Raw genomic sequence first — 13,723 nt, 5'->3', positions numbered from 1 at the left:
ATATATCACACAATTGTTTGTAATGATTCCAGTTCCTACAGAATTAACTCATCAAACAAAACGGATGATGGGAGGGGAGCGAAGGGAAGGACAGGTAACACGCCAGGAAGAAAGCGACATTTAACTGGAGATTGGAGGGGACGGAAAGAAGCCCACTAACAGACCCTGGGATGCCTAGCATTAACACAAGCATGCCATCTGCACAAGGGAAAGGGAAACCACCGACAGGTCTCCAATAGGGTAACAGCTGGACTGGCTATTTTCAATTCTTTGCATTTTCGTTTCTAAGAATACATATGCTTTCAAATGTATTTTAAAAAACTTCTGAACAATCCACGGAATTGCAAGTTTCCTGGAATTCCTTTTTTAAAATAATTAAGCATGAAGCAGTGATACTCTGTTCCTTCAGAAGAATCTAGTTTCCCTCTGAGCAATACAACTGTAAGCAAAAAAACGCAACAACAAAAATCTGTTTATGTTGAAAGAATACAGCATTCCCTGGTGAAAGGGCCAGGCCATGAGGGAGAAGGAGGCATGAGAAAGATGTGAGCTGTGATGCTGGATGTCCAACAGACAGATCTCAATTGCCCCTACTTGCTATCTGTGTCCATTCCATGGCTCTCATGGAATAAAACACTTCTGCTTTTAATTATGAAAAATTTCAAACATGAAGAAAAATTAGAAAAATGGTTCAATGAACACTATGTACCCTCACTTAGGTTTAATATTACCGTATTTGCTTTCTCAATTTCATTTCTCTTTTCAACATGCATTTTTATAAGTACTTCATGCTGGCCCATTTGATAATAAGATACAGAGATATGTAACACCTAAATAGCTAAACATGAATATTCTGATAAAAGTTTCCTGCATAATCATAACATTAATATACTTTAAATATTTTGCTTACACAAGAAAATTATAGAAAAAATATAAAATACAGAAAATCATGAAGAAAATTCAAGCTATCATATTTAAAATGCAAACAAATAACCACGGTTAACAACTTATTATTTAACCTTTAAGACCTTAACATTAATTTTATTAAACCTTAACTCCTGAGTACCATGTTTTAATATTCTTAGCTATGAAATGGGAAATAACTTCCTTTAATGTATATTATATATGAAAAGTTGTCTCAAGAAAAAGCACTTATATGATTGATTCATGAGCTGAACTAACAGTTTTTTTCTCATGGAACATCATTTTTACTCGAAACAAAATGACAACAACACATGGTTATTCAGATTTGGGTATTTGGTGAACTTTTTCTTTTTTAAATAAAAAGTCTGTCATTTCAAAGAAGAGAAGAAAGGCAGGTAGGGAGGGAAATATGCCTTACCAAATGTAAGAATTAGAGCAGTCAAAGCAAAATTGAGAATTTTGGAAAATCTGTATGTGCTACCATGCTTGAAGGCTTCCGATTACTCAGACTTGTCTAATGAGATCAGTGATGACATTAACACGTGTGCAGGATATATGTAACTCGGTGAGCCAACACTTTCCACATGATTTGTGTATCATGTTACAGAATCATGTGAGGGTAAAAGATCATTCAAAGTACAAAACACACCAATGGATTTTAAAGTAACAGAACAGGAGAAGCCCATTGAGAAGATTTGAATTTCCACAATACAAGCCTTAAAAGAAAAAAAAAAAAAAGAACTACTACTTTTTGAGTTTTACTGAAGTAACAAACAACATGCAGAATTATTTACAAAGGATAGTTAAGAACTCTAACCGCAAATCTGCATGAGGCCAGATTTTCTTTAAATTCTGCAACCAAAAGAACTTGCTGCAGCAGGATGGGCTAAGAAACAGACATGAGAACCTAGCTGTCTCCTCTTGAGCCAGATATTAAAGTTTCAGAGATGTACAACAGTGTGTCCCTCCTCACTAAATTATTTCTGACTAGGAAAATGTAGCTCCTTTCTGTAAAACTATGTTGTTTATGTTAATATGTAATGGATGTACTGTTGTTCTTTTTAACAAATTAACAAATACTGTTAAATGTTCTCAAAGGAGATCAGCCCTGGGATTTCTTTGGAAGGAATGATGCTAAAGCTGAAACTCCAGTACTTTGGCCACCTCATGCAAAGAGTTGACTCACTGGAAAAGACTCTGATGCTGGGAGGGATTGGGGGCAGGAGAAGAAGGGGACGACCGAGGATGAGATGGCTGGATGGCATCACTGACTCGATGGACGTGAGTCTGAGTGAACTCCGGGAGTTGGTGATGGACAGGGAGGCCTGATATGCTGCAACTCATGGGGTCGCAAAGAGTGGGACACGACTGAGCGACTGAACGGAACTGAACTGAACTGGTGGCTCAGCGGTAAAGAATCCGCTTGCTAAAGCATCAGACCTGGGTTTGATCCCTGGGTCAGGAAGATCCCCTGGAGAAGGGAACGGCAACCCACTCCAGTATTCTGCCTGGGAAAACCCACGGACAGAGGAACCTGGTGGGCTACAGTCCACAGGGCTGCAAAAGGGCTGGACATGACTCAGCAACTAAACAGCGACAGCAAATATAACCCACACAGACAACAGCTTCCCAGGCCTCCCGTGACTTCTAAGGTGGTAAGGAGGATTGAGGCCGAAGCGTGAGCACCAGTGATCCAGAGTGCCTTCTTCCTCAGAGCTGCACCAGCTGTCTGTCCTGACTGTCCCACCCCATTTTCACTCAGGGTCCTCCTCATCTCACTGCACAGTCCCTAACTGTACGCACCTAAATGCTTCCTATAGAACAGGCTGTGACCCCATGCCCCTGTTACACTGTAGCACAAACATAAATAGCGAAATCTAATGTGAGGAAGGGCTGAATTAAATCACATGATTTCATAAGAAAAAATAAGAAAAGGACAGAAAAACTGAATTTACAGAACTCAAAATAAGGAAAGCTTTATCATCAAAGAAGCAAAATAACTAACTACACAAACTCATCTGGTCACTGAGCTAGCTTCCAAGAAGAGCAAATGGAGGCATAAGATTTGGAGAATAGGACAAAGCAAATAAAACAGAAGCAAAAGCAACATCTGTACACACAAAAAAACACATCCATGCCAGGACTGTTGTGGAAACCCAGATACCAGCTCTGCAGTCACTGACAAACGGCTTGGCACCAACCATTTCAAATACAGTCCCGGCCGTGCTGCCAAGCAGCTGTCACCAAAAACACTGGCTTCACATCAGAGTGACTCAAAGCAGCACTGCAAAATGTGAAAATGAGTCTGATTTTAAGCAGAAAAAAAATATCTAGTTATAAGTAAATGTGCATGCTAAGTCAGTTCGTAAATAACAAGTATAAACAAACACACAACTATTTGTGTGGACAAACACATAAGCCACCTTTATATTTTCACTTTATTTATTTAAATTTATGTGTGTCTGACTGTGCCTTAGCACTGTTGGCTGAATTCAGGTGGCCTGTTTTCTTGATCAGAAACCAATGGAACAGAATCTGTACAACATTTAAATAGCCAGATCATATATAAAATGTTATGATTAAGTATTATTTAGATTACATATAATATGGAATATAATATATGACAACAAAAACCATGACACTTATTTTATATTTTATCGGACAGAACTCTTGGAGCTCAAAAATCTTATTAATACAACTTTTTAATTAAAATTTTAGAAGAAATTACTCATTTAAGGTTATTCTTCTCCACTGCCCATCATACCTACAAGTGAAATAAAATGCAGGACTTAGAATTCTCAAGGATGCAATATTTTTGAATAATCGAGTGTTCTATGATTGAATGAATGAATGAGTCACTCAGTCGTGTCTGACTCTTTGTATAGTCCATGGAATTCTCCAGGCCAAAAGACTGGAGTGCCATGCCCTCCTCCAGGGGATCTTCCCAACTCAGGGACGAACCCAGGTCTCAAGCATTGCAGGCAGATTCTTTAGCAGCTAAGCCACTAGGGGAAGAATACTGGAATGGGTAGCCTATCCCTTTTCCAGCGGATCTTTCCGAACCAGGAACTGATCTGGGGTCTCTTGCGTTTCAAAAGGATTCTTTACCAGCTGAGCTATCACTGGATTCATCTTTTCTGTGCTAAAATACACATTTTAATGCATTCCAAACAATAATCACCGCCTTTTAGAAACACACTTGTGGGCTTCCTTGGTGGCTCAGTGGTAACAAGTCCCCCTGCCCACGCAGGAGACATGGGTTCAATCCCTGGTCCGAGAAGATCCCACCTACCACAGAGCAGCTACGTCTGTGTGCCACAACTGTGGAGCCTGTGCCAGAGCTCCCGAGACCACGAGCCCCCCAGTCAGAGCAGCCACTGCATTGAGAAGCTCGGGTACCACAACTGGAGAGTAGCCCTCACTCTCCATCACCAAAGAAAAGCCCACACAACAATAAAGACCCACACAGCCAGAAATCAATGAAGTTATTTTAAAAAAATACACTTGGGACTTCCCTGCTGGCCCAGTGGCTAAGACTCTGCCCTCCCAACGCAGGGGTCCGGGTTCCATCCTGGGTCAGAGAACGAGATCCCACACATCGTAACTAAAGACTGCATGCCACAACTGAGACCCAGCACAGCCAAATAAACAAATAAAAAATTAGAAAAATAAAAACATACTATACCAACAGTAATTCAATTACACGGTAACGGCTTAGGACATTATTATAAACTTACTACTATGATATGAAGAAATAACACACTTTCCCCACTTCCTGCTCATCCTCCTTCCAAACACAAATTATCAATATATACACAAGCACACACAGACAGACATAAAATCTGCCAAGGCAGCTGTAAGTTACATTTTCAGGATGGTGGCGCAAAGCCGCAGTTCCAAGCATTACTGATTCCTAACGGAAGGCTGGTCTCCCTCTTGCCCTTCCCTGTCTCTACCGCAACCCCACATGGCCTCCAATGCACAGAAGAGAATGGCGCCCGGTGACATCAAAGACCACACTGCCAGGCTACAGAGGCGGGCTCGGTGCTTAGCAGTGCTCTCTGCTCGCTCTCCATCATCCACCTGCCTCTTCTCCACAACCAGGACATGGTGCTAACAGTCGCAGGCACTATTTTAAGTCCGCCTGTCCTCAATATGGTTCTCTGCTGCCCTTTCCTTTTTGCTTCTCCCTACTCTGCTTTCTGTTATATTCTTCTCCTGGATGCTGTCCTGAAAACCTCACTTTCTCTAGGTACTTCTAAGCAAGAAGACCTCTTTTTCTTCTTTAGGCCACCCATTATTCCACAGTCATCACGTATAATACTTCATCTCTTCACATATTTCATATAAAGGCATTTAAGAGGCTATTCAAAGATGACAACTACTAAGCTGACCTAGGTCTTTCAGCTTTAGCCAGATTACTAGAAATTATGCCGCAAAATAAGAAATCATGCTTTACGGCTGTTCTTTTTTTTCAATCTATGTATAATAGTCACCGTAATGATTCTTTGACCTGCCTCAGTTCAGTTCAGTTCAGTTGCTCAGTCATGTCCAACTCTTTGCAACCCCATGAATTGCAGCACGCCAAGCCTCCCTGTCCATTACCATCTCCTGGAGTTCACTCAGACTCACGTCCGTCAAGTTCGTGATGCCATCCAGCCATCTCATCCTCGGTTGTCCCCTTCTCCTACTGCCACCAATCCCTCCCAGAATCAGAGTCTTTTCCAATGAGTCAACTCTTTGCATGAGGTGGCCAAAGTACTGGAGTTTCAGCTTTAGCATCATTCCTTCCAAAGAAATCCCAGGGTCGATCTCCTTCAGAATGGACTGCTTGGATCTCCTTGCAGTCCAAGGGACTCTCAAGAGTCTTTTCCAACACCACAGTTCAAAAGCATCAATCCTTCGGTGCTCAACTTTCGTCACAGTCCAACTCTCACATCCATACACGACCACTGGAAAAACCATAGCCTTGACTGGACGGACCTTAGTCGGCAAAGTAATGTCTCTGCTTTTGAATATACTATCTAGGTTGGTCATAACTTTTCTTCCAAGGAGTAAGGGTCTTTTAATTTCATGGCTGCAGTCACCATCTGCAGTGATTTTGGAGCCCAAAAAAATAAAGTCTGACACTGTTTCCACTATTTCCCCATCTATTTCCCATGAAGTGATGGGACCAGATGCCATGATCTTCGTTTTCTGAATGTTGAGCTTTAAGCAAACTTTTTCACTCTCCTCTTTCACTTTCATCAAGAGGCTTTTTAGTTCCTCTTCACTTTCTGCCATAAGGCTGGTGTCATCTGCATATCTGAAGTTATTGATATTTCTCCTGGCAATCTTGACTCCAGCTTGTGTTTCTTCCAGTCCAGCGTTTCTCATGATGGACTCTGCATAGAAGTTAAATAAGCAGGGTGACAATATACAGCCTTGACGTACTTGTTTTCCTATTTGGAACCAGTCTGTTGTTCCATGTCCAGTTCTAACTGTTGCTTCCTGACCTGCATACAGATTTCTCAAGAGGCAGGTCAGGTGCTCTGGTATACCCATCTTTCTCAGAATTTTCCACAGTTTATTGTGATCCACACAGCCAAAGGCTTTGGCATAGTCAATAAAGCAGAAATAGATGTGTTTCTGGAACTCTCTTGCTTTTTCCATGATCCAGCGGATGTTGGCAATTTGATCTCTGGTTCCTCTGCCTTTCCTAAAACCAGCTTGAACATCAGGGAGTTCACAGTTCATGTATTGCTGAAGCCTGGCTTGGAGAATTTTGAGCATTACTTTACTAGCATGTGAGATGAGTGTAATTGTGCGGTAGTTTGAGCATTCTTTGGCATTGCCTTTCTTTGGAATTGGAATGAAAACTGACCTTTTCCAGTCCTGTGGCCACTGCTGAGTTGTCCAAATGTGCTGGCATATTGAGTGCAGCACTTTCACAGCATCATCTTTCAGGATTTGAAACAGCTCCACTGGAATTCCATCACCTCCACTAGCTTTGTTCATAGTGCTGCTTTCTAAGGCCCACTTGACTTCACATTCCAAGATGTCTGGCTCTAGATAAGTGATCACATCATCATGATTATCTGGGTCATGAAGATTTTTTTTGTACAGTTCTTCTGTTTATTCTTGCCACCTCTTCTTAATATCTTCTGCTTCTGTTAGGTCCAGACCATTTCTATTCTTTATCGAGCCCATCTTTGCATGAAATGTTCCCTTGGTAGCTCTAATTTTCTTGAAGAGATCTCTAGTCTTTCCCATTCTGTTCTTTTCCTCTATTTCTCTGCATTGATTGCTGAAGAAGGTTTTCTTATCTCTTCTTGCTCTTCTTTGGAACTCTGCATTCAGATGCTTATATCTTTTTCTCCGTTGTTTTTCGCCTCTCTTCTTTTCACAGCTATTTGTAAGGCCTCCTCAGACAGCCATTTTGCTTTTTTGCATTTCTTTTCCATGGGGATGGTCTTGATCCCTGTCTCCTGTACAATGTCACAAACCTCATTCCATAGTTCATCAGGCACTCTATCTATCTGATCTAGGCCCTTAAATCTATTTCTCACTTCCACTTTATAATCATAAGGGGTTTGATTTAGGTCATACCTGAATGGTCTAGCGGTTTAACCTGCCTAAACTTTTTCTCATTCACCACAGAGTTACTGTGCTAAACACTAAGTTAGGTGCTGGGGACACAATGATAAAGTCAAATACTATGGCCCTTGAATAAAAAGCTTTAGCAATGTAATCTGGTTACACAGTTTACCAAACACATTCCAGCTACTGAGGACCCCTTAAGAGTCACATATAGCTGTGACATATGGCTATCAAAATTAAGAGCATTCTTTCAAGTCTTCTCAAGTACTTCTCTACATGACAGACAAAATCCAAACAAAATTCTTTCAAGAGTATTCAGATGTTCCCTCACTCTTCACTAGGGCACAGCCCTCTTTAAGGGGAGAAATTACATAGGAAGTCGTAAGAAATGAAGAAAGTCTTTAGGAAGCAATTCATGGCATAACAGATACTGTGGTCACATCACCCTTGCGTTCAACAAAATCCTACAGCATTCAAACCACATTCCAAGGACGTCTAACATTTTAAAAGGGCATATCTAATGCAAGTTATAGGAAGAGTTTTAAGAGGAGGCCCTCAGCCTTCTATGAAACTGCTAGTCCCTATTCCATCCATTAGCCTAGTATATAAAGTAAATCAGTTATATCACAAACAAACATTAAAAAGTTGCCACTTTAGATATTTAACTTAGTTTGGGAAAGGATACTTATTCAAAATTTTTCTAGAGTAAGAACCAAGATGTTACAAAACTTTATAAGACAGAAAACAGTCACGATTAATTCTTAAACTTGGAGTCACTTTGTAAAATTATAAATTCTTTATCCTAGAGGAATTGATTTCTCTGTGTCGTCTTTATTGCCAATTACAACCCACATACCTGTGTGGCTACGGATGTGAACTCTCAGTGTACCACTGCTGGCAAATTTCTGGCCACAATATGGACAGATTTTCTCCTTTTCTCCTGTATGCGTCTAAACAAAAAGAAATAAAAAGGGCTGAGGATAAATGTAAAGAATTAGGTAAAAATGATTAAGTGCTTCTGACAACAGTAAATCCTTTTTTTCCCAGGATTACGTTTCTTTAAAATGATTTAATATCACAATGAGATTTTAAACAATTTATCATGGGTATTCCCACTGGTTCAAAAAAACCTCTTAGAATCATGCATTAGTGTAAATTTGAAAATAATTCTGCAGTTTACATTTTAAGCCTTTATGGAGCCCCCATCTAAAAATGATTAAGTTATTCAAAACTAGTGTATGCTAGCAAAACCACATAATCTAAGTGGGGCTACAGCTGCCCTTGACTGTGCCAAGAAACACTTCCTTAGAAGCATTTTTCACTTTCTTTGTGTGCACTTAACGCTTGAGGACAGAATTAATCTCAATAAAGTACTCTGTTACTTGCATCATATTTGTTCGACTGAATTGATTTTACTACAAAGCAAAGAAAAAGAATAAATCTGATTTCATCTTGAAAATCAGCAAGCGTTAAATGAACACTGAATCTCAAAGATCACTGTTGCCTTCAACATATCTTTTATCTGAGCATAAAACTACCACACAAGAAAAGGTGAATGAGTATCATCAAAAACCAGTTTTGATAAAATGTGAGAGTGCAAAGAAAGAAAAAAAAGAGTGACCTCTCCCAAAAGAGGATGCAGATGGAATGTTTAAAACTTGTCTCACGATCTCATCAGGTGACCAGTGTTTCTACCAATATCAAAATAGGTCATGTCAATAAATGAGGGGTCAGAGCTACTCTTCAAGTTTCATTGCTTTTTTCAAACTTAGGAGAAGGGAAAAGAAGAGAGGAGGAGGCAATCACTTCAGATACCTGTACATTCTCTCAAATCATTTGCAGATTTTTTAAATCTCAGTGACATGTTACTAACAGCGTATCGTGGATCATCTGGGTTACCACCACAATTACAAAACAGAACTTCCAGGACCTGTGTCTGGAAGCATTTGCGTTTATGCAAATTATTAGAAGTATCATTATTTGAATTGCCATGAGGTTGCAAAGAGTCAGACGTTATTTAGCAACTAAACAATAACAACAAGAAAAAGCAAAAAGAACAGGAAAACTTTTTTAAAATGATGTGTCCCCAGAAGGGAAAGACAGGCTGGCTGGAATACAGAAAAAGGGGTGGAGCATTTATGTCATAACTTGGTAAACCTGAAGAATCACAAACCTGGCCAAACATTCTCATCTTCCATATTAAAATGACTATTGTTGCCATTGTTGAGCTACTAAGTTGTATCCGACTCTTTGGTGACACCATGGACTGCAGCCTGCCAGACTTCTCCATCCATGAGATTTTCCAGGCAAGAATACTGGAGTGGGGTGCCATTTCCTCCTCCAGGGGATCTTCCAGACCCAGGGATAAAACCTGCGTCTCCTGCACTAGCAGGTGGGTTCCTTACCACTTAGCCACCAGGGAAGCCCCAAATTGATTGTTAATCTTAATATAATCAGTTTCATAAACTTACTGGTTGATATTTACTTTATAAATTCTCATATTTGAATTATAATCTGTATTTGGATATAAACTATCATATTTGTAATTTTAAAAGAGTTATAAATGAAATATCTTCATCAACTTCAGTGTCCTTTAGGTTTTCTCCACTGAAAAAGATTTGTATTATTCACAAGTTTGAGGAATACAGTTTAATCGACAGCATAATAGCCAATGATACTGTCTACAACAGAGGGCTCCTTGAATCCGCATTTGGCAGGCACTTAACTTTCCATTTTCCCTACAAGTTCTTGTCCAAAACAGGTCTACATTCTCTACACCTCAGCAAGAACTGTTACTCCCATGTTCCGCATTATGATTCAGTTTAAAGAAATGGTGTAACATTTTGATGTATAACAGACCTGTGTTCTTCTTAGTCCCTGACAGAAGGGACAAAATACGGCCATTCTTTCTGATTAATGCAACACTGTTTAGAAATTTTATACAGCTATAAAATGTAGTTATTTCAACACTGGATTATTCCAAACAGGCAACTACCAAGTAATTTGTAATATCTTTATAAAATCCACAGGATCTCTCTTGCTGTCACGTAAGTATTTCATTGTTCCCTTACTTATAACTCAGTTATGTGTACTTCACTGGTATAAGTTTCAAATTAAAGGACATTAAGGCAATAGTAATGAAAAGAATTAAAATGTGCCTTTGAGCTTAATTCAAAAATATGTACTATTAGGTGCGGAATTTGACTGGATGGTTATTAAAAGATACTGAAAGTATAACACTAAAAATCTTAAATATGGATAAGAAAGCATGAAAACAAATCTATATGAGAACAATATTTGGGTAAATACAGGAGTCGAAAATGAACAATGCACTAGTAAATATATTCTATGACAATCTGTTATTGCAGACAAACAACTATATCTTTCTTGAAAACTCATTACCTTTTCTCTCATTGATTAAAACACAACAAAAGGTTAATAAATTCATGAAAAAGTAATCCAATCAATGGAAGTTAAAACATTATTCTGAGTTTTGAAAAGAGAAGACAGTATCATTATTACTGGGCATTAAAGATGCAAGAAAAGTAAGCTACTCAATTCAGTCCTTTTGAAACAGCTGTGTCAGGGATAGGCACCAAAATAAGAGTTATAATGGCAGAAGTTACTCCGGCCTTCATTCAGCAGGACACACTGAGCAACGTAAGACTACCACGTGTCACAGTCATTTCTAAAGTCAACACTAAGACCTTCAGCTTCATTAACCATAGTATCAATTTTGCTGTTTTAAAATTTTACTTAAAATGCATTTAATCAACAAGTAGAAACAACCTGTTGATGTGCTGGAGGTAATTAGGATAACACAACTATGATAATCTCCAAATCACCATCAGTATGAACATCCTTTTATTTGCGTTGAGCAAATACTTATCACGTCCCTGCTCTGTACCAGGAACTTCCCTAGGTCCTAGGGATGCAAGACGTAGAGGGACCACTCCAATCCTAGAAGAGCTCAGTCTAATAATCTGTCAATAAGTATCTGAACTAGCCTTCAAAACTAAAGCTATTTAAAGTCCTACTCAATAGCTTTAAAAAAAGAAACCTACGTTAATCAAAAAATGTCTAGAAGTGAGTAAAAACTCACTCAGTAGCAGTCTGTGTCACTATCAGCATAGCTTGGGACTGCACAGAACCATACCTAAATCTATGTTTGCTTTCAAACATATTCTCTTCTGATAAAATGAAGAAAACAGACATATGCTCAAGAGTTACTGTCAATCATGGGTTCCTTGTCGTTCTGGGTAAATATGTTGATAGATTAATATAAAATTGATTATCATATAATTAACACATACACCTGTACAGTTAAAATACATAATCCTTTCAAAGTCACAGAAGGTTTCTACTTACTTTTTTATGACTTCTAAGTACTGAAGGTGTAACAAACGCCTTATTACACAGCTCACATCTGTACTTCTTGTGTCTTTCATGGACCACCTGGACATGAACATTCAACGTGTCCTTTCTTTTAAAGGTAGCATCACAGTGATGACACTTGAATGTCCTCTCACCTTAGAAATGAAAAATCAAATTACAGAACCAGATGCAAGAACAGGGTACTGTTAACACCCCTTCACGTCTACCGGATTTAGTGCTGTTTTCTCCAAAACCAGAGCTTTACAGCTCTAACAATTCATCGTAATCATAAAAGGTCATTCCTCCAACAACTTTTTCAGTTCCATATTTGCTATCCCCTGCTGTCAATTAGGTGGGGGGCAGGGGGAGTCCTTTAACCTTTAACTGGATTCTCAGTGCCTTTAACTGGAAAATGTAGGGACTAAATTCGCTAATTTTGTAAAGATTCTAAGAATTTTAACGGCAGTATTTCTAGGGAACGGGCTTGAGTGTGAGGGGCACAGGCACTTGTGTTCAGCAGTGAGTTGCTGGCAGGCCCTCCTGAAGTCCCCTCCCATCACCTCTCTCCCTCTGGCCGTCAGAGGCAGGGAAGAGCTGGCTCTTGGACAGGAAGCTGGTATGAAGTCCCCGAAGGAGGAGGTCAGAGTGGGTCCTACACCCCGGGACAGGAATAGGCTGCATCTCCCCTTTCTCCCTCAGCCCAATAGCTGTCCTTGGTTCACTGTGATAAGGCTGGGGAAGGGATTCCATGTCCAGGTGCTCATCTGGGGGCTACATCTCAGAGAGGTACCTGTATGGAGGCAGGGATACCAGAGAGGCAACCACCCTTTCCAACCCAGAGCCCTGGGTGCCTGGGAGGGTTCTCACTTTCGCATTAAACAGCCTCCCCTTGCAGGCAAGCACTCCCAAAGCTATGTTTTAGGGAGACAGCAGGACTTTTTAAACTTTCATATCAAGCTATGTCTAAAGTCCATTTTAAATACATTTTAACTGATCCATGTGCCCAATTAGAAGATAGTGATCTCTCCCAAAAAGTCAGAAAACATATGTAACCTGTATAAAGACAGATTAGTGTTTGCATATATTCTCCCTTTTTAGAGACCAATTATAATAGCCCAAATTCACAAATAATATCCATTATAAGACAAAATATGCTGATAAATTTCTTTACCTAAATATGAGATTACCTCAATTTCAACCAAGATCCTTTACCTTCCCTTCCATTTTAACTAGCATATATTTAGAAATTTGAAGACCCCATTATCTCTTCACATCAATTTGAGGGAGGACAAGAAGAAAGAAAATAAAAAGGAAAAAGCAAATAACTTCCCCTTCATCTTTTCAAACAGAAGTTCAGCTCTTGAAAGTCTCAAAGTCTTTAAGGAAGCTGTTGAGTTGTTGAATTTGATACCTGAAATAGTCACACCAAACTGTGCGTGAGCTGTGCAGACTCCAAGAGGTGTGTCTGTATCTTGCCTTTCTGCATTTTTGTTGCAGGGTGTTACTACCGTCATCTCGTTTCCCTTCATGTGTCTTTTGTGATTTAAAATTCTATTCGTGTGAAATGTTTAACCAGTGAGAGTGAAAGGACAACTGACATAAGACTCTAGGAGTTAACAATACCAAGGCACTGGATAAAACTACTCCAAGATTGCTCTTTATCAAAGTATTTCCCTTAAAGCGTTAAGTGAATCAAAGTCTTGGTTCCTGTACAAAAATCTCATCAAGCTATACCAAGGTAGTGCACACCGTTTTGTTTTCATATTTTAATTCCTGATTTTTTAAAGTTTATCAGAACTTTGAAATCCTCACGTGAGATTTTATCTGATTTTATCAGATTTCTTTA

General features: G+C 39.4%; 1 protein-coding gene across 5 annotated transcripts in view; it reads right to left on the bottom strand.

Annotated features, from left to right (window-relative positions):
• Positions 1-13,723, bottom strand: part of PRDM5 (PR/SET domain 5) — a 258,616-nt gene that overhangs the window by 98,895 nt on the left and 145,998 nt on the right. For all 5 annotated transcript variants that reach the window (XM_018049168.1, XM_018049170.1, XM_018049169.1 and 2 more), the window contains 2 exons: positions 11,872-12,032; positions 8,360-8,453 (listed from right to left, as the gene is read on the bottom strand). In XM_018049168.1, coding sequence (XP_017904657.1) covers positions 8,360-8,453; positions 11,872-12,032 — 255 coding nt within the window. The remainder of the gene's footprint in view (positions 1-8,359; positions 8,454-11,871; positions 12,033-13,723) is intronic.

This window comes from Capra hircus, chromosome 6 (genome assembly GCF_001704415.2).
Source record: "Capra hircus breed San Clemente chromosome 6, ASM170441v1, whole genome shotgun sequence".
In the NCBI taxonomy this organism is placed as follows: domain Eukaryota; kingdom Metazoa; phylum Chordata; class Mammalia; order Artiodactyla; family Bovidae; genus Capra; species Capra hircus.
This window is presented reverse-complemented; position numbering and strand designations above follow the sequence as displayed.